Source organism: Psittacula echo, assembly GCF_963264785.1.
Source record: "Psittacula echo genome assembly, chromosome: 2".
Lineage (NCBI taxonomy): Eukaryota > Metazoa > Chordata > Aves > Psittaciformes > Psittacidae > Psittacula > Psittacula echo.
The window spans coordinates 157,342,303-157,363,917 of record NC_137737.1 but is presented as its reverse complement, the minus strand read 5'-3'; the positions used below and the strand labels follow the sequence as shown (position 1 = coordinate 157,363,917).

At 44.5% G+C, this 21,615-nt stretch overlaps 1 protein-coding gene across 1 annotated transcript in view; it reads right to left on the bottom strand.

Moving 5' to 3' along the window:
* Positions 1-4,636: 4,636 nt before the first annotated feature.
* DENND3 (DENN domain containing 3) overlaps positions 4,637-21,615 on the bottom strand; it is a gene marked incomplete at both ends in the record, with an annotated part of 37,479 nt that continues 20,500 nt past the window's right edge. Inside the window, 13 exons of the mRNA XM_080611514.1 lie at positions 4,637-4,837; positions 5,956-6,093; positions 6,210-6,325; positions 7,161-7,294; positions 9,025-9,185; positions 10,574-10,713; positions 11,871-11,978; positions 12,411-12,540; positions 13,360-13,530; positions 13,920-14,182; positions 15,743-16,264; positions 17,472-17,653; positions 18,436-18,539. Coding sequence (XP_080467640.1) covers positions 4,637-4,837; positions 5,956-6,093; positions 6,210-6,325; positions 7,161-7,294; positions 9,025-9,185; positions 10,574-10,713; positions 11,871-11,978; positions 12,411-12,540; positions 13,360-13,530; positions 13,920-14,182; positions 15,743-16,264; positions 17,472-17,653; positions 18,436-18,539 — 2,370 coding nt within the window. The remainder of the gene's footprint in view (positions 4,838-5,955; positions 6,094-6,209; positions 6,326-7,160; positions 7,295-9,024; positions 9,186-10,573; positions 10,714-11,870; positions 11,979-12,410; positions 12,541-13,359; positions 13,531-13,919; positions 14,183-15,742; positions 16,265-17,471; positions 17,654-18,435; positions 18,540-21,615) is intronic.

Sequence of the window (21,615 nt, the reverse complement as noted above, 5' to 3'; positions counted from 1 at the left end):
ATCCCTCAGGGTCTACAGCAGCCACGGGGGCATCGCTCCCATCCTGAGGGCACCTTGGGCATGTTGGTCCCCATGGACACCACCAGCCCTCAGCACTGAGGGCTGTCACAGCCCATTGGGGTCAGCACATTGGGGTCAGCAGCCACTCCCCAGCAGCTCCAGCCTGGCTGCACAGCACATGCAGGACCCCAGAGCTCACTGGGGGCATGGATGTGCCTGCGCGGGCTTTCATCCATGTCCGTCCCTTGTCCACCACCTGAATGATGCTGACAGCGCAAACACCATCGAGCTGGGGTCCCATGCACTGGGCAGCTCTTCACACCCCAAAAAGGGGTAGGGAGCAGCCACAGGGCAGGGAGCCAGCCCCGGAGGGACACGGTGACGGTGCAGCAGGACAGGGGCCAAATCCTGGGGCCAAGGGCAGCGTTTGGCTCCTCTTCTGGCCCTGGCAGCTGCAGTGGTGCCAAGTGGCACTGGTTTGTCCTGGCACCCAGGGTGGCACAAAGGGGACCTGTGCTGAGGCACTGGGGTAAAGCACCATGGAGGGAGAAGGCAGACATGGGGGCAGTCCATGGGTCACATCCTGCTCTGTCCTCTGCCCCCAAGCAACAGCTGGGACCCACATCAATGCCACACAGCTGGAAACCGATGCAGAAACAGCAACAGAGGGAAGTGCTTCATGGAGGGGTGAGGATGGGGTTTGCTTCATCCCCTCTGAAGAGCTGACAGCAGAAGGCAGATTCACTCTGTGCTGGTGGAGAAGGGGCCTTGGCCTGGGAGTACACCCACAGCAGCCCATGGGGGCCGGGTGGAGGCGGAGGAAGGGGCTGTTTCCTACCTCCCTGCATGGCCCTGGCACAGCCTCGCTTCCTGAGCAGCTCCTGCCTGCAGCCGGGTCATTCCTAGCATCACACAAACGCTGCCATCCCCTGGCCTGAAGCACAGAACAGCTCCAAGGGGAAGGGACCCATAAGGACCATGGAGCCCAAATCCCGGGCTCCTCACAGGGCTGCCTCAAACTGAACCATACAACAGAGCATCAACCAGATGCTCCCTGACCTCTGACTCGGTGCTCTGACCACGTCCAGCGGTCGACCCCCTCCATGAAGAAGCTTTTCCTGATGTTCCTCTTCCAGCTTCATCCCATTTCCTGTGTCCCATCCCTGCTCACCAGAGATCAGCACCTCCCTCCACTGCCCCCCTTGAGGAAGGTGTAGACAGCGATGGGGTCACCCCGCAGCCTTCTCCAAGGCAAACCAAGGGACCTCACAAGTCTTTGCCCTCGAGGCCTTTCTCTGTCACCCTCCTCTGGACACCCCTTTATAGGCTGAAGTCCTGCTGCTATTGAGGTGACAACTGCGCACACAGGGCTCCAGGTGAGGCTCCCCTGGCTCAGTAAACTCCCACAACAGCATCAGCTTTATTCACCTTCCCCTTCATCCTTACCCAGAGACTCTCAACCTTCTCATCACCACTGGGAGCGTCACACAACACAAACCCTCCCTTACACATAGAGAGCTCCCCACTGGCTGCAGGGGCTCTGGTTGAGCAATGAATTCAATCAATTCCTACATAGTTGTAAACCTGTGTCCTGTTCACGTGTAACCTGCAAACACGTTCTGAGAGAGACAACCTCGGACAGAATCACAGAATGGTTTGGGTTGGAAAGGACCTTAAGATCATCCAGTTCCAACCCCCCTGCCATGGGCAGGGACACCTCACACTGAACCATGGCACCCAAGGCTCTGTCCAACCTGGCCTTGAACACCGCCAGGGATGGAGCATTCACAGCTTCCCTGGGCAACCCATTCCAGTGCCTCACCACCCTCACAGTAAAGAATTTCTTCCTTAGATCCAATCTAAACTTCCCCTGTTTCAGTTTGAACCCGTTACCCCTTGTCCTGTCACTACAGTCCCTGATGAAGAGTCCATCCCCAGCATCCTTATAGCCCCCCTTCAGATACTGGAAGCTGCTCTGAGGTCTCCACGCAGCCTTCTCTTCTCCAGGCTGAACAGCCCCAACTTTCTCAGCCTGTCTCCATACGGGAGGTGCTCCAGTCCCTGATAATCCTCGTGGCCTCCTCTGGACTTGTTCCAACAGTTCCATGTCCTTTTTATGTTGAGGACACCAGAACTGCACACAATGCTCCAAGTGAGGTCTCCCGAGAGCAGAGTAGAGGGGCAGGATCACCTCCTTCGACCTGCTGGTCACGCTCCTCTTGATGCAGCCCAGGATACGGTTGCTTTCTGGGCTGCGAGCGCAAACCTTCAGAGCCTAAACCTTCCCCACTGCAGCCTGGTTTGACCCCCAACAAGCTGCTTCGTAACAAAAGGCCTCAATAGGTTTACCCCATCCATCAAGTGCCAGTTTCCAGCGTCCTGAGCTGCAGGAGACCTTCCTATGGGCCAGCACAGCCTCATGCAAAGCACTGCATGGGCACAGCCAGAATGGTCTCAAAGAGCTCACCCCAGGGTGAAACAACAGAGAGATGAGAACATGGAATCACAAGGATCAGCAGGATCAGCCCTCAGAGGCCTTGGAGCAGAGGAGCAATGAGGACCGCAGGGAATCCGTGCATCCCTTCCCCTGCACCTTCCCATCATCAGGGTGGAACTGGAAACTGACCCGAACCCCACTGCGCTGTTCCTGCAGGTTTGCCTCCCCAGCTCTAAGCTGAAGCAAAGCTGAAATGGTGTGAGCACGTACCTGAGGCTCCTCGTCGCTCCAGGACGGACAAACCCATGTGCCACTGTGCTCCTGCCACCAGCTGGGTTGGAACTGCTGGTCCTCCTGCCCCAGGGATGGGTTAGTGTTGGGGGATGTTCATATCTCAAGGTCTGGTCTGATGTGGTTGAAGTTCTGTACCCTGGGGTTCAACAGCTGGTGCTAAAGAAAGCAGCGTTTTATACATGAGGCAACACTCAATGAATGACAGACTCATAGAACAGGTTGGGTTGAAGGGACCTTAAAGCTCATCCAGCTCCAACCCCTGCCACGGGCAGGGACCCCTTCCACTGGAGCAGCTTGCTCCAAGCCCCTGTGTCCAACCTGGCCTTGAACACTGCCAGGGATGGGGCAGCCACAGCTTCTCTGGGCACCCTGTGCCAGCGCCTCAGCACCCTCACAGGGAAGAGCTTCTGCCTTATGAATCAATGAATAATTCAGTGTCACCACCAGCAGCCAGGGGAGGAAATCAGGAACCTGGAAGCCACAGATGAGGGCTCAAAGGAGGACACATCACCAGCAGAAGCTGGCTTTAGAAAGGAGAATGTGTAGAGAGAAAGGAAAGAGGCAACTGCTCTCCACAGCACACACAGAGGATGGGATTAGTGCTAAAAATCATCATTCCTGGATCGTGTATTGAGCTACACAGGAAAAGGAACAGAGTGCAGAGAAGACAGAGTCAATATAGTGTTTAATGTTCTTACATTGACAATAAAACAACTAAAGATGTAAAACTTCAGTTATCATCATACGATAAAACCTTTCATCAGCACATTGGAAGAGTTAAGACTTTACACAGTAGTTCCAGTAGTTTACACTTGTATTGGGCCTGCACTGGTCCATCTCTGCTAACAGGAGTGGCCCATTTGTTCCTTCTATTTACAGTATCTTAAATATTGTATCTCACTTCACTCAGCACTGATAATACACATACAACTCCTCTGCATTGGTTTACTTGTAAGTAATGGTCATGAATGGAGAAAACAATGTACAGCAGGAAGTGGTTCGGGAATGCTGCTCAGAATCCTCAAGGCTGCAATGGGATGATGCTCGTTTTCATAACTAAGGAGTAATGTGAGGACTCTGTGGGTTCTACACAAAGTAGAAGCAGTTCCTCTGATGACAGAAGCTGAAGGGAGAGGTTTCTTGGTTGCTTCCAAAAGCAAGTATAATATATAATACATATGGAAATGAAATAAATAAGTGCTTCAGATGAAACATCCCTAAAGCTCAGTTGCACAAACTGTTACAAATGCCAAGTGCTGTGGGCTGTTTTTAAAGGAAAATCAAGTTTAAAAGGTAAAACAGCATTAGGAGCATCCCAGGGTCTTGTTTCAGCAGCAGGGAGCTTGCAGTGCTGTCAGGGAGAGCCTGTCAGTGTCTACATCTCAAATACATCACCATGCACATGCACACAGGGGTAATGGACACTTCCCAGCTACATCCAGCTGCTGGTTCAGGATGCTCAGTATTTACAGTAACTCCATAAATCCAGCAAACACACCTGGTTTTTCTCTTTTCAGTGACCATTTCCAGCTATCCCAGGCTGTAACGGGAGTATTGAATCCCAGTTTTTAGGCATCCCATGCACTGCCCAGCAAGAGCTCCAGTGGAATTACTGAGCCAGCTTCAGTCTGGCCTCTAACCCCTACCCTTCCCAGCACCACAGGCCAAGTTTAAAGCCAAACATCCCTCTTTTCACATTTCCCTTTCTTTATCCAATGTGCAGGAGCAGCACAGGGTGTGAGGAGAGATTCTATTGCCATTCCCTAAGCAACGTAGGGACTAAACCAACTCAATAAATACAGAATAACACTGACAGTGGCTTGAAATACATGCAAAATGCTGGAGTCAACACAGCCTGAGGTCTTCCCTTCTTCCAGACAGGCAGATGGAATTGGGATAGCTGAACTACTCAGCTTTCCAAATGGCAATCTTCCCTTCTTCCCTTCCAGAGCCACTGAGGACGTATCTGTCCTCTGCTGAGCACAGGGCCCTCACCGTGTCCGCGTGCCCAACCAGCTCCTTCTCCACAGTCTTCTTCTCAGCACTGACCACATAGATCTTCCCTTTGCTTTTGCCCTGCAGCCTTGCATTGCTGCCAACCCATATCTGGAGGAGAAACAGAAATCAGACCACAATCAGTTGTACTGCTGTACTTTTCAGTCTAGGACACAGTAGAGGAGTTTTGTGTGCCACATTGATACAGTGAGGGCTGGAAAAGGGAACACTGGGAATTTCCTATGTACATGGTGATGTCCACGTCTGTCATATTCCTGCCCAATTTTGCCTTGGTGACTCATTTTGCCTCTGGTTCCACACATCCAGTGGAGAGAATAAGGCAGAAGGTGTCACTTTCCCACTGTATGGCCCACAACGTGCCTGTACCTCGAGTGCTGGGTGTTGCAAGAGCAGAGGAAACCCAGGGAAGAGTAACTAAAGCCATCAAGAAAGGAATAGCTATGATATGAGCAGAGATAGAAACACCAAGATTCCATAGGCTGGAGGGAAGGCAGCTAAGGAGAATCACAGTGAGGTCTACAAAATCACAGAAGGGCAGAGAAGCAAAAGTAGAACCATTGTTTAACACATCCCACAATAGAGAAGTGAGGGAAACCAGTAGGAGTCCAGCTTCAGTTAAAGTACTTCTCTGTACATGGCTGGCAGTGAACTTCTGGTACCTGTTGCTACAGGAAACTGTGGCACTAGCAAGTTCAAATAAGAAACCTGAGGCAGAGGTGCACTTCAAGCACTTCAAACCAAGCCTGTAGCAGACAACCCCACCAAGGCTTTTACTCTTTACCAGGCTGCAAGCTCATTCTCTGTAACTGCAATGCTGTGTAGAAGAGGAGCATGGGTGCTCCTAGTACCACAGGCTTCAGGCTCCCCCTTGGACAACTGAGACTGCCAAACTGAAAGATGAACCCTCAGGCTCAGAAGACGGATCACACAATATTGTCCACTTGTTCCTTTTGTATCTGTGAGTTGGACTTCAGGGTTAGTTAAGTGGAGCAGAGTGAGGAGTAAGTGGAAGAGAAAAGAAACAAAGTTCTTAAGCATCATAGAATCACAGAATGGTTTGGGTTGGAAGGGACCTTAAAGCTCATCCAGTTCCAAAACCCTGCCACGGGCAGGACACCTTCCACTAGAGCAGGTTGCTCCAAGCCCCGTCCAACCTGGTCTTTAGTAATGAATCCCACAACAGCTAAACCAGTCCAAATGTCTCTTACCTGATTTTTAACTCTTATCATACAAGTGATCTCAGAGCAATCCTGAAGATGCATCTTTTGAGGTGGACTTGAGAAGTCTTTGGTGTTCCAAATATACAGGTCACTACTCCCTGAGTAAGATGCCCACACTTCATCTCTCTAAAGCCAGGAAAGAGACATTTAACATGAGGAAAACTGACAGGAAGTATATTGTAGCAAGTAACTATGGCTTGTAATGCTTCCTTTAAACTCTACTAACAGTTTAAATAGAATACCTCGGGAAAGAGCTGGAAGCAGAGGAAGTAGGAGCACTCATCCTTCAGGTGATGCTCAATTTTCAGCTGTAGTTGAAATTCATGCGTTGACACTACAAGTATGCAACTTCCAGTACCTTCAATATTAAAGACAAAGAGTTAGTAACAGAAGTGCCTATTTCCTCCATCTTTATAAACCATGGAGAAAAAAGACAAACTAGAATGGATGCATCTAACAACTGTCTTGTTTCTTAATCAACAGTGAAATCTTTGAGGTACTTCTGCCTGGTTTTCACCAGCACCTATTTTTTAGGTCTGCTCTTTCTCCAAATGCTGATTGCTGTTCCGTGAGCTTAAGAGCCCAAAAATGATGATATGAGAAGAAATAAACTCCTTAAAATTAGCACATCTCATACTTGGGTTCTCAAGTACACAATTACCTTTATAGAACTGAGATCAAGTGTCTGTGCTACGAAGTAAACAGGGCTGAAGTTAAACCCAACACAGCAACAGCAGCATCACTGCTACCCATAGCAGGACCAGGCATTTCTCAAGGCTTTAGCTGCTGCTCTGTTAAGGTATGTTTGGATTCAGGTTCCTCTGTATGGCAGTACTGAGAATCATAGAATGGTTTGGGCTGGAAGGGATCTTAAAGCTCATCCAGTTCCAACCCCCTGCCATGGGCAGGGACACCTTCCACTAGAGCAGCTTGCTCCAAGCCCCTGTGTCCAACCTGGCCTTGAACACTGCCAGGGATGGGGCAGCCACAGCTTCTCTGGGCACCCTGAAGTTGCCATCTGTGTGTTTTGGAAACCTTACCTACAGAATGCTACTTAAACAGATGAAGCAGAGAATGGGGGAAGAGCATCATGTACACATGAATCTGATATTAATGCATTGTTCTGTTCAATAAAACAGTGTGTTATGAGAAGATGTACTTTATGGTTTTTACTATTTGAGGAATGAACTTACAGCACCACAGCTGGCCATTATGAAGCTTGATAGAAGTGAGATTTTGGCAGGGCAGCTGGAAGACACGGTTAACTTTCAGACTGCTGATGTTCCAAGCAATCACTGTTCCATCTAAACTGCTTGAGTACGCTTCACTGTTGGCACAGATTAAAGAATAACAGCAATAGTACAGTGCCCATTTGTGTTCAGAACAGAGAACATGCACAGAAGAGTTACTTGCAAAATAACCAATCTTATAGTAAGCCAAATGAATGTTCTTCATTTCAGACACTGGAAGAGTAAAGCACAGGAATGATTTCTAACAGAAACTGAAGTCCAGAAGGCTTCAAGGCCAGATGCTGGCATTATTTTAATAGTAACCAATTAGATTGGTTCAATTCTTTCAAATAAGGTGACCAGAGTCTAGAGTGGAAGGAGCACATCCATCCTCTGCCACCGAAGTGCCTAGGAAGGATCTAAATTTCTCTTCTTCCCTCACTTTATTCTAAGTAGCTGCCTCTAGACGGCTGAATGTTCATTTAAGCAACCAACAGCTATAGGTCACAGAATCACAGAATGGTTTGGGTTGGAAAGGGCCTTAAGGTCATCCAGTTCCAACCCCCCTGCCATGGGCAGGGACACCTCACACTAAACCATGGCACCCAAGGCTCTGTCCAACCTGGCCTTGAACACTGCCAGGGATGGAGAATTCACCACTTCTTTGGGCAGCCTGTGCCAGTGCCTCCCCACCCTCACAGTAAAGAGCTTTTTCCTTATATCCAACCTGAACTTCCCCTGTTTCAGTTTGAACCCATCACCCCTTGTCATATCTCTACAGTCCCTGATGAAGAGTCCCTCTCCAGCATCCTTGTAGCCCCCTTCAGACACTGGAAGCTGCTCTGAGGTCTCCACACAGTTTCTCTTCTCCAGGCTGAACAGCCCCAACTTTCTCAGCCTGTCTCTATAAGGGAGGCGCTCCAGTTCCTGATCATCCTCATGGCCTCCTCTGGACTTGCTCCAACAGCTCCATGCCCTTCTATTCCAGAAGGTGTCAACCCCTAAGCAAATCTCCCTAAACCCAGTTCCACCCACTGCCCCACTGGCAGAGCTATGGCTGCTGTCTAGTCTGGCCTGGCCTGGAGTTGCTGCTCCCATGGGTAGACTGCAGGTTAAGGCCTCCAGCCAACACTCTTCCCAGTGCTATCAAAAGACTAAAAGCATTTTGCCTGGACAAAACAACGAATGTATTATTTGTTTCGAAGAGGCAGGATAAATCCAGAAGCATGCTGCAAACATCCAGTTGAAGATGTGCTCAAAGCAGAAGTGAAGTGTCTTTAAACTGCATCTGTATTGATTCATCACTGGATGCTGCCAATTCCTGGCTACTCTCATCCTTGGCCAGAAACGCATTCCTTTATCCAATTTGTTCCAAAGTACATAATGCTCTTTCTTCCAAAAGGAAATTCTTAGTTTACCAACTACAATATGGAAGCTACAAAGCCAGGCTAAATGAAGGCTGATGTCAGTAGGATAAGCCTCCCTGTTCTAAACACTACATTCTTTCTAACATCTAGGAAAAACAGTCACTGATTTCCTCTATGGGCTCCTTTTCTTCAAGCATGAGTTAACTTTTTGCCTTTGTTTCAGTCAATGAAAGCACAATTGAATTGAACTGATTGACTGTATCATTTGGATCTTTAACTAGTCCTCCGTTCACTGACACCCAAATTCTCTAGGCTGGCTGTTCCAGCTACATAAAATGGCTTCTATTTAACCACAGGAAGATTCTCCACATATCCATGACTCCTCTGGTGGTAGAGATATCCTTCACATTTGCCTGCATATATATATATATTTAAGGAGAAAACACTGTAACTGAGCATACCTGGGTATTCCATTCTTCTTATCCACAACGATGTCTGTAACATCAGAACGATGATCATTTAGTTGCTTATTACAGGACATACTGTGGGTGTTGATGATGTAAATATTGGAGTCCTGAGAACCTATCCACACTTGACTCTGTTCCACCATGATCATACAAGTCTGGGGAGAAAAAGCAGCATTCAATAAAATCTGGAAGATAAATCACTCTTTAATGTAACATGGAAAAGGACTACATTAAGATGTCACAGTTTTCTGGTGATTACAGTAAGAGATCAAGGGTCAGAGCTCCAATATTCCATCCTTTGCTCTGCTCTATAAGTAATGAGGAAGGACTGATCTCTGCTGACTACATCCTCCAGTAAATAGGATTAATGCTTTATCCTGGTAACTTACTCAAAGCTGGGTTTCCTGGCCCAAACAAAGTAGAAGTTACAAAGAGCATCAGGGGACACCACAGAAGTTATTGTGTTTCTGTCCTCTGGATTAGAAGCCACTCTAACTGATACAAACACAGCTCCTACTTCAGTTAGAAGCAGTGTCTAAGAAAATACTGTCTTCTCCTTTATTGTCTCTGGAATATCCCTTCTTTCCCTCCTGAGTCCCATCAGTTCCAAACTTTCCTTCTCTTTTCTTTCTCTTCTATTCGAATAGGTCAGTACCTGACTCTTCTCCTGGACTTCCACCTTTCCTCCATCCAGCTCTTTATCATCAGCTTTACCTCTCCCTTTTTGACTCTAGCCCACATTCATCCACAGCATCATTCCTCAGCTTTCACACTAGTGACCTATCCAATCCCTTTTCCTGCATGTTTTTCACTCACCTGCAGCTCTGGTTCCCCTTTTATCTAGAGTTACTCTTTTCAGTGGTCTTTCATAAGCAACACTTTTTAACCTGCTGGTTGGGTCATCTTTTAGAGCACTGTTTCCCATGCAATATCATCCACCTGGTTTCCTTACACCCTGTCCCAATATCCAGTTTTTCAGCAAAGATGATTTTTCATCTATTCTTAGGGCTGCTCTTCTCACCTTCTCTTTATATCAATTGTCTTATTGATTTAGGTAAGATGTAAGGAATAAGTTCTTCTCTGTGAGGGTGCTGAGGCGCTGGCACAGGGTGCCCAGAGAAGCTGTGGCTGCCCAATCCCTGGCAGTGTACAAGGCCAGGTTGGACAGGGCTTGGAACAACCTGGCCTAATGGAAGGTGTCCCTGCCCGTGACAAGGGGTTGGAACTGGATGAGCTTCAACCTAAACCATTCTATGATTTGTCCTCAACTGTTTCAAATCTGCCTTCCTGCCCCAAAAACCCATTCCTAATATTAGGCCAGCAGGCCCTCCCAATATCCAATCCATCACTTCTCCCCAGTGTTGCTTCATTATGAATCCATTTTCTCTCCATTCCCTTCTTCTCAAAAATGGCCATTTCTCAATCCTAACTGAAGCCCAAATAACTCAAGTATCTTTCTATAGCTTTGACGGAACGTCAGTGTTTCAGGGTCATGCAGGCTTAAGCACAAAAGCACCAAGCGCAACATGTGGGCCGGTCTTACCAGTTTCGAGCGTCCCATTTTGAAACAGTGCTGCTGAATAGACCAGGTAGATGCATCAAAGACCACCGCCTTCCCCTCACTTAAAGCACACCACAGTTTTGGATGAGCATTGCCAGGTCTTTCTGAAGGGTCAAGATGCCCTAGAAATGAAGCAGAGGAGATGAGGTAAAAGAAAAGAAACCACTTTTGGAGACAATGTGGGATGAAAACCATCTGTGCTCTGGAACTTGCATCACCAGTTCACGAATGACCCAGTTTTCACAATGAATTTGTGCATGTTCTCAACTATTTCTTGACCTCACCTCATCATCTAATCTCACATTTCCAAATTTTTCAGAGCAGAGATACTCTCTTTCACTGCTGACCAAGTACTTGGCTAACTGGGAATGCAAGAAAGCTTTTAAGCCCTGAAATGCAACTAATAAATCCACTCATTTTATCTACTCCATTCCATTTAGATGCTTCCATACTACAAAGGAAGACAAGCACCACTGAACCCCCATCACTCACACAGTGTTGCTCCTGCCCACTTTAACTTTGGAATTTCACTAACCTTCCCCCTTTCATCTTAACTTGCTCAAATATTAGGAATTCCATATGAACTTAAATCAGAGGACCTGTAAGGTTATGAAGTTAAGTTAGGACCTTCCAGAGCTATCACGGCTGCTACCTAAATTCACACCCATTGAACACAGTCCCAAACTTTTCTTCTATTTCTTCTTCCAATGCTTTTTGAATTAGTCAGATATAAATGTGCCAAGTATCATAGAAAAGCTCACAAGCAGATTGATAATGTTTTCTAAGGGGTGGACTTAAGTTACAATGCAATGAATAGTACATTAGATCATATGCTATATACAATGACAGGCACAGGCATGTAGGTCAGGGTAGGATTTCAAGTGTTTGATTTGGTGTTTCAACCAAACACCCCCACCAAAAAGATCAGAAATAACACTGAATACTGATCAAAAGTGGAGCATCATTCATCCACCCTGCTCAGTAAATGTGGCTGAAGTCTTGATGGGAAACTGGCACATTAAAACATAACTGCAGTCTACTGTAAGGCATATACACACAGGAAGACAAATTAAGACTGCAAAAGCTAAGCCTTGGAGTATCTTAATATGCAATGTTATTGTTCTTTCTTAACGATTTTCTGGTTTAGTATGCAACACACAACAAAAGAATGTCAAGATGTAACAAAATGAGGCAGTCACAACAGCAGGTGTTAGGAGATAATATGCTTTAGAGGCTAATTAAAGCTGGCTGACATAAAGCAAGTAACACATCACTGTACCTGGTGTATAAAGCAAGACATCAATTGCCTGTGGAAATGTCTCACCAGCTGAGGGATTGATCTTGTGCTTTAATGTCTCTGAAGTTGTTTTGGGGACCATCATAGGCACTAAAATAGATGTTTAAAAGGTCATGAAGTGCACACTTCAGCTTGAAATCGATCTATAATTCTTAGGAAGTAGTAATTCTGCACCATTTATTCACATCTCTCACTTTTCTTTCCCTCTATTAGCTGACTAGGAGAGCCCAAACAGCATTTGTATGCATTCTGGTAGCAGAAGTATGCAACACACAAGCAGTCCAAACAGCCAAAACAAAACCACAGCATCCAACATGGAGACAGAAGGTTCAGATGCACGGAAGGAAGAATAAAAACAAATCCCTAAGCTTTCTATTAATGCTATTTACTAAACTACAGCTGTGAAAGTGCAGTCAAACATCTTTTTATATTGCTATAGTTTGAAAACCAGAACATAAAGAGAAAGAGCTGAGACAGATGCTGCAAACCCAGCCAGCTTTGTAGCCCTGCCATGTGACTGACCTTCATTCTTCATCCTGTCAAAGTAAGACAGTTTAGAGGCTGCATATATGGTTTTGGAGGACTGCAGGGCACCAACCACGGCATCCATCAGGAGAACGTTTGTCAGTGCTTGCTGAATATACTGAGGATCCTAAAGACAAAAGTCTTACTGTAGTTTATCTGCTGCTCATCAATCTCACAACTCTCCATTGTCACACACACGTCATGCTCAACACAAGCACTAGATGCAGCATAATTCATGCTACTTCAGTCAAATATCACATGTTCTATCCCCAAGCAAGGTCAAGGAGCAGGGTGCTAGGAGCCAGTGTTAATTCATTACTCTGAATTACTACATTTTCACTAGTCAATTCAGTCATGAAGAATTATGTGGTTTAAATGGAAACCCTGCTTGTATGATCCATTTTCTGCAGGTTTCTGTGGCAGAAGCATACACTTTGCTCTATTTGTTGAAAGGAACAGTCATCAGAGCTCCAGCATGACAAAACTCTTTTGATACATTATATTTTGAAGCAAGGTGAGACCAATAGTCCCACATTGTGAACTTCAGAAAGACAGTCACAGAACTAGTGAGTAAATTAAAAGGTCCATGCCAACAGATGAGAAAAACTATGCTATATTGTTAAATGTAGTATCTTTTTTATTTCTTTTTAATTATTGCAGAAGTATTATGCCCAGAAAAGCTGTGGCTGCCCCATCCCTGGCAGTGTTCAAGGCCAGGTTGGATGGGGCTTGGAGCAATCTGCTCTAGTGGAAGGTGTCCCTGCCCGTGGCAGGTGGCTGGAACTGGATGAGCTTTAAGGCCCCTTCCAACCCAAACCATTCTGTCATTCTATAAGCTTATTACTTAGCTATTGTTGGCTGAAACCTAGAAGTTCTGATTGATGCACAAATTATTTAGAACAGAGACAGAAAGCACATATTTAGTTAGAAACTCCCATATTTATACCTTGTGGTCATCTGCCATTTTCTTTCCAGCCCACATCTCTTTCACTATCAGGTACCAGAGATCACACTCAGTTTTCAGGTTAGCTTCAAAGACTTCTTTCTTAGATAATGTTTTAATCCTCAGAGTGGGTATTCTCAAAAGAAGGAAAGCCACAGTTGTGCTTTTAACATCCTGGAAACGTATGGAAAACAGAATACTAGGAGGATGTACCATGCAATCAAAGGTAAGGTGCAGCGCTACAGGGCAACTTTCTCTGTTTCTAACTACAGCTGTAATTGCATAGAGAGAATTACTTCAATTGTCCATACCCACTGTTAAGCAGAGATGGTTTTGTGAAAATCTAAGTTCCAAACATCATGCAGCAAACAATATTACAGCAGCTCTGAAGTTTCTGGTCCACAGACCCAGGATTTTGTCTTATCACTTTATGTTACTGACTCCAGAGGTGTTTCCTACACTCCTTACTGAAACTTTAAGTTGAGAGATGGGTTATTTTGTCGAACAGAACATGGCTTACAGTCCTAGGCATGAAAAAGAACAAGAAGGTACCGGATGCTCACCTCAATATCCCTGAAAGCAGCAATCTGGACATAGCCAGGACGTCCTCCCTCAGTCAGAAGGAACAAGCGCTTCTGGGTCAGAGCTATTTTTCCTACACCATAGTTAGTTTTAACTGAGGAGGACAACTTGTAGACACACTCATTTTTATCTAGATGCTCTATTACTGTTGGTGGCAGATTCACCTCTTGAGCTTCAGCTTCGGTTTCTTTCCAGTAGTTGTAGAAATCTCTGAATGTTTCAGGGTCGATTTGTTTCTGATGGCCTAAAGGAAATATTAACACCCATTTACTGTAAGAAACTATTGCAGAGATTTGCACAGGAAGATAGCTTTAAAAAGAAAACAACTTCCAAAACATGCCTCTAAAAGCAAAATGAGTAAGCAAGGCTTAAAAACTATCAAAAAATAGGCCTGGAAAACAGTTAAAAGAGACAAAGCGAGATTCCTCTGCATTTAGTGTACACCATAGGTACGCCAGAGTAGGGTGGAAGAGAGGATGCATCTGGCATCCTCCCTTCTACCCTACTCTGTGGAGGGAGAGAGCAAGTGCTGTGCCAATCTTGCTATATTAAATCACGGCCAGAATTCAGTCAGCCAAAGGGAAAGGATTTGTGCTTCCCTACTGAACTGAATACTTTTCATTATGACTTTCCAGTTCTTTATCGAATGCTACTATATCCCATTCCTACCAACCTGCGATAAAACATAAAGTTGTAACAGTTAAAGACTTCAGTAAGAGGAATTCAAAGTCATTAATTGTTCTAAGAATTCAAGTGTTTGGACAGCAGAGTCTCAAACACACAAATTCTTGTGAGCTGTATGCTACCTCTGGCTTCAGAAAGTCTTCCTGTTTCAACCAATGTGTAATCCTTTGTGGCCACAAAATGCAAGAGGTACCAGAGGAACTAGGTACAGAAAGAGAACTGAACAGTATTTCAAAAAAGCACTCTCAAATTATGTTCTTAGAAATTAATCACAAGATGCAAATCTCATTCAGGAGAGAAGAAAGTTCTATCAGATATAAATGTAACTTCCCTTCTGCTATGATGACCATCCAAGAGGAATTTAACAGTAGCTACTGGAGTTCCGGATTTCAGCAGAATGACAGAATGGTTTAGGTTGGAAGGGACCTTAAAGCTCACCCAATTCCAACCCCCTGCCACGGGCAAGGACACCTTCCACTAGAGCAGGTTGCTCTAAGCCCCATCCAACCTGGCCTTGAACACTGCCAGGGATGGGGCAGCCACAGCTTCTCCGGGCACCCTCTTTTGTTCATTTATTTTTAACAGACTGCCACCTTGCCATGTTACCTACTGCATTTACAACGGGTGGTTCTGGGCAACCTGCTCTAGTTGACGATGTCCCTGCTCATTGCAGGGGGTTGGAGTATGTGTCTTTTGAAGATCCACTCCAACCCAAACCATTCTATGATTCAAACACAGAGGTATTTTTTATTAGCAAGCAGGACAGTCCTGTATTCACTTTACTTGTAATCTAAGCCAAAGCAGAACCACCAGATATCAAAACTACTTCACCTGCACAACATGAAAAATGGTAAATTGTGTGCCCTTGATTCCTTGTCTTTATTGTGGATTCAAAACACAATATATTCTTGTATACATTAAATCTACCCTCCATAATTTTCCTATTTAAATAAAATTGTCCATAACTCTCACAAATTGCGAATTTTTAGAGTTCCACAAAATCTGAGTAAAAATTAAAAACAACTGGAGACAAAAAAATTATTTTGGTTCATAAAAAGAAAGGTTGGATATTGTCATTGCACCAAGATAAATGGTCACTAAAAATGTATCTTACACTCACCTACTGTTAGGGCATCAAATAACCGATGGATAGTGTCTATGTCTTTGACAATCCCAGATTCCTGGATCCGCTTCACAAAGTCATCCAGTTGCATGTGAGTTTTTGGCAGCTCAAAGTTTTTCACATGGTCATCTATTTTCATAACTTCTCTTTGGTTTTCCATCACTCGACTTATCAGCTTCTTCAGCTCAGGCTTGCGGTCCGCTTGCAAGCGCTCAGCAGGAGCCATGGTTTCCACCATTTTCCTTACAAGATCAGTAGGGAAAATTCTTAAGTCTGTTTTATCTAAGTTCTGAAAGTCAGAAAGTGCATTGAGTAGTTTCCCTTGCATCAAGCTAATAAGTCCCCGGAGGTAGAAGTACCGTGCTAGCAGTGCAGAGTTATCAGGTGGTAAGGTGTTTATAGCTTTGCTAAGGTGGTTATAGAAGTCTGTGTAGTAGGAGTGAACACACTGGAAGATCAGAGGAAAGTGGATTTCTGGGATTTTGAATGTACTGATTGATTTGGAGGGCATTCTCACAGCTGAAAGCAAACAAAACGTACACTGGTCAGTGTAAGCAGTGAGTACAAATGTCTTCACAACCAGTGAAGACTACTATGAACAACAAAACCAACCCCCATCACAGCAACAAGCAATCTCATCACATGAAATTCAAGTAAGATTACAGTTGTGCTAGGGACACAAGTATATCCATCAGAGTATTTCCTGATCTGGTAATAGCAACTTTGGGGAAGTTAAAAAAGTTAAAAATAATAAGAAAAGATGCTGGGTTCCATCAACAAGGGCACCACCAGCAGAGATGAAGAAGTCATTATCCCACTCTACTCAGCTTGTCAGGCCACACCTGGAATACTGTGTTCAGTTTTGTTCCCTGCTTTACAAAAAAGATGTGGACAGGCTGGAGAGGTCCAGAGAAGGGCCACAAAGATGATCCAAGGACTGGGAAGCTGTGTGAGGAAAGGTTGAGAGAGCTGGGTCTATTCAGCCTAGAGAAAAGAAGGCTCAGGTGAGACCTTATCACCATGTTCCAGTATTTAAAAGGTGGCTACAAAGAAGACAGGCTCCCTGTTTACAAGGAGTCACATGGAAAAGTCAAGGGCTGATGGGCACAAGTTACTCCTGGGGAGATTCCAACTGGACACAAGAGGGAAATTTTTCACAAGGAGAGCAATCAGCCACTGGAATAACCTCCCCAGGGAAGTGGTGATTCCCCAGTGTTGGACACTTTCAAGATTGGGCTGGACACGATACTAAGAGATCTAGTCTAAGTCATGCTTTGCCTATAGAGGTGGGACCAGATGACCCTTGAATTCCCTTCCAACCTCATATTCTATGTTTCTACCATTCTATGATTCTATGCAAAAAGGAAAAAAAAAAAACCCACACAGTTTCTGTAGGCCTTGCTTTGTTAAAAAGTGCTAGGCTTATATTTAAAGGTAGTGGAGAACTGGACATAAGGTGGGTGAACACTGAACATGGTTATGGCCTCAGGAAGCAATCCTCCAGTATCAATCCTACTGTGACCAATCAGTCTTTTGTGCTACAGCAAAACTTCCAGCAGGCCACAGACTGATTCCACAGGCATGACGAAACACAGAGGGGTCCCAGCTCAAAATGCCTCAGCTCACCAGTTCCTTCCACAATCTGACACTGCTTCTGTGAAAATGATTCAGTGATGTCACCCATAGAGACAACAGGAAAGACTGTATTTGTTCATTCTTCCCTTACCAACTCCTGCTTCCAGTTTTCGAAGTGAGGATTTTCTGGTAGGGACCTCTGGCAGCTTGATCTCCTGCAAATCAGGCATGCTGATCACCATCCGCCTGCTCACAACATACTGGGGGCTGAATCGTTTTGAAGCCATTTTCTCCATAGTCAGTCTTCTTGGGGTATGAAACATCAAGTTAAATCTGAGAGAAATAAAAATAACATATAAGCAGGTTTAAAACTCAGTATACTCACAAAATATATTACTACTTTATTTTTTTTGTATGGTAGTATTCATTTATAATTCTAGCACCAATTTACAGTTTCAGCAGCCATGTCCAGACATGTTCATATCACCCTTTTAAATCTTAATTATCACAGAATCATAGAATGGTTTGGGTTGGAAAGGACCTTAAGATCATCCAGTTCCAACTCCCCTGCCATGGGCAGGAACACCTCACACTAAACCATGTCACCCAAGGCTCTGTCCAACCCGGCCTTGAACACTGCCAGGGATGAAGCATTCACCACTTTTTTGGGCAACCTGTTCCAGTGCCTCACCACCCTCACAGTAAAGAACTTCTTCCTTATATGTAACCTGAACTTCCCCTGTTTCAGTTTGAACCCATCATCCCTTGTCCTGTCACTACAGTCCCTGATGAAGAGTCCCTCTCCAGCATGCTTGTAGCCCCCTTCAGACACTGGAAGCTGCTCTGAGGTCTCCACGCCATTTCTCTTCTCCGGGCTGAGCAGCCTCAATGTTCTCAGCCTGTCTTCATATAGGAGGTGCTCCAGCAACGTCCTCATGGCCTCCTCTGGACTTGTTCTAACAGTTCCATGTCCTTTTTATGTTGAGGACACCAGCCTATCAAGTAGTCATGATCCCATTCACAGATGACCTGATCTCATACCAATAGTCAAAGGACTTTTATCACTAATATCAACAGAAGATTCAAAACAAGAATAAGGAATGGGAAAACTTTACCTGTCCTCCTCAGTCTGGGTACTCAAGTCCATTCGAGCGAAAGCATCCATCTTTCTGTTCAGACGAGCTTTAAGAAAAGAGTGAAACATGTAGGTCTCTAAGACCTGTGAGACACAAACTAGTTAACTGTTGATCATTAATGACATCTTTTATTACACAACACAGTTTTATTACCATATTCTGCTCATTTTTATTACCTTTACACAAGCAAAGCTGAGAACTTCCAATGTAGCAAGCACAAACCCAGAAGTATTTGATAGCTTCACGAACAGAACACTAACAGCTTCCATTCACCTTCTGTACTCTCAGGATATATGCTAGTGGCAAACAGGAATCTCAGACTGCCCTCCAAAAGATGAAACCAAAAAAAATGAGGACTACTGAGCAAAACTGAAAGGTTTAACAGTGTATTTAACTAAGTAACTGCTAATATTTCCTGTGGTTTGGAGTAAGAAGTTTGTGGCACTCTAAACCCACATAATGCCATCAAACTGAAAAGAGAAGTGATTCATCTTTTCTTCTGGTAAACCCCAAAGTTGTTCCCTGCTGAGGTAATTGTTGTGGTGTCATCCAGAAATCATTCCTAAAAGGTCAAATTGCTGCTTTTAGGATAAAGGACACCATAAAAAATGCCAAGTGTAAAGAAAAAGTTGAAAGCCACCATCTCCTACTGCTGCAAATGAAACAAGACAAAAGCTAGGATCTGAGCCAATACAACATGGATACTATGTAAATGTCAGTTCTAGCACAGGGGTTTTTAGTTTCATTTGTAATAAACTATTCAGAAAACTAATCTGTTCAGCAAATCAAATGGAAACTTCATCTGGAGACGGTGTTATTCTAATCAGGAATCCTGGTTTTGTGCTTATCCAACCTCCAGCATCTACAAACTCACTGACAGACAGTTGTACCTTTGAATGCTACCATGCAAAACTTACTTTGATTAATGATGTATCCCAGAAGTTTTCCTAAAGTACCTTTGTTAATCTTGAAAAAACACAAAACAACTCCCAAAACCCACTGACCAGACACCAGTGTATTGCTGTCATGTGTTTAAACAGCAAATGAGAAAGATTCATAAGTACTGGAGGTCCTCTGAAATGAATGGAAGTATTTCCCCAGTAAATAGGTCATTCTCACTCACAATGCCTCTTACCAATCCATTTGCAACATATCCTGTAAAAGAGCATTCAGATTTCTGCTTTTAAGGATTTCTCCAGCAGATGGCATATTCTGGTGGCAATTGTACGTACAGGAGCTGACAACCTGCAGGAACTGAGTCTTTTCCAGTGGTCTTTGGAGTTCTCCTAATACAATTCTAGATACCACTAGTAACTACTCCATACTGTGTTCTCTTTAAAGATTTCGTTGAAAGCAAATCTGCCGTTATGTTACTTAGTATTTCAGTGAGTCAACTGCTCAAAGTGCTTCTTAAATGTGCACATCTTAATTTTAAATGAACTTCATATTTCAATTCATAAAATTGCCTATTTAATTTACAGCATTAGGAACTGCTACTGAAAATAGTTTCATTATTTCCAGCCATTTGAAATCAGAACGTTTCCCATTAATTTCTCTCCTGATGACATATTAATAGGTTCTTTTTAGTTCTTCCTGTTTGCTTTCCAGAATGTTTGCTTGTGTTGGAAGCTTTATCCAACAAACACTGTTTCCTATTTAAGATTCATCAGCTTATCTTTGACTTGCCAGATATTCTGTCAAGTTTGGCAGCTACTGCTTCAGTAACATGAGATACTTCTCTGTTTCCTTCACGCACTGACATCTTTGAACAGATGTTCAGAAATGTTTCTTATCATATGTTTGAGGTTGGGAACAAATCGGGAAACAACAAAGGTGTTATCAACCACAGCCTGTTGATGTTAATGAACAGCTCTGCTTGTCAGGTGTAAAACAGTTACTCCTGAGAGCCAGCTGCCAAATTCTAGTGGCAGATGAAACCTCTGCATCTTTCAGATGAAGCCACGGAATGTAATTAAAAGCAAATTGAAGAATCAACAAAGTGAAATGGAAGATGCAGTACTCGCATTCCTTGTTAACCCTTTGCTTTGCCCCACAGGTTTGTTAAACAAGCCATAGTGTCTCCAAAAAAGAAGTGAAGACACACTCAATAACACTTTACTTTTGAGAAGCTTAAATAACAGCACATGGCTTATAGTTGGTTAGACTAAGAAGCTACTTAATGAAGTATCTGTTAAAAACTACTATGTAAATTGCATCAAAGGGTGCAAGAAGCTGAGAAAGATGTCCTGAACCCCTTCAGAAACCAGGTATTGACCAGACACCCCCAGTTCAGGGTTTCAGTCTTCCAAACAATCATTTTTTTCATTTAAGTAAGCTTTTTATTTGGCTAATAATAATGACACTAAAAAAAATCACATGCTGAAAGTAGACATTGAGAACTCCACGTGCTGTTGCTCAGGCTGCAGATAAGCAGGTACTTCACAGAATCCAGAATGGTTTGGGTTGGAAGAATCCTTAAAGAACATCAAGTTCCAGCCCTAACCTGATCCCTGGCTGCTCAAGACAATTTCTCTGTATTCCTCCCAGGCTGCCTGTCCTTGCTGTCACCCTCTGTAGGCTTCCTTTCTGTGTTGGGTTTGTCCAGGAGCTCCTTGTTCATCCACACAGGCCTCCTGGCATTCTTGCCCGATTTCATCTTTGTCAGGATGAGTCAATCCTGAGCTTGGAAGAGGCAATCCCTGAATATTAACCAGCTTTCTTGGGCTCCTCTTCTCTCCAGGGCTTTATCCCACGGTACTCGACCAAGCAGATCCCTGAAGAGGCCAAAGACTGCTTTCCCAAAGTCCAGGGCAACAAGCTTGATGTGCACCCTCCCCACTGCCCTGAGTATCTCAAACTCCAGCATTTCATGGTCACTGCAGCCAACACTGTCCTTGAGCTTCACATTCCCCATGAATCCCTCCCTGTGGGTGAGAACAAGGTCCAGCACCTCCCCTCACTGGCTCCTCTATCACTTGGAAGTTACCATCAGCACATTCCAGGTACCTCATGGATTACTTATGCCCTGCTGTGTTGCCCTCTAACAGATATCAGGGTGGTAAAGTCCCCCATGAAGACCAGGGCTTGTGAACATAAATCTTTCTGGTCAGGTGGCCTGTACCAGACCCCTTCAATTTGAGTTCCCTTTTATGTGCTCAC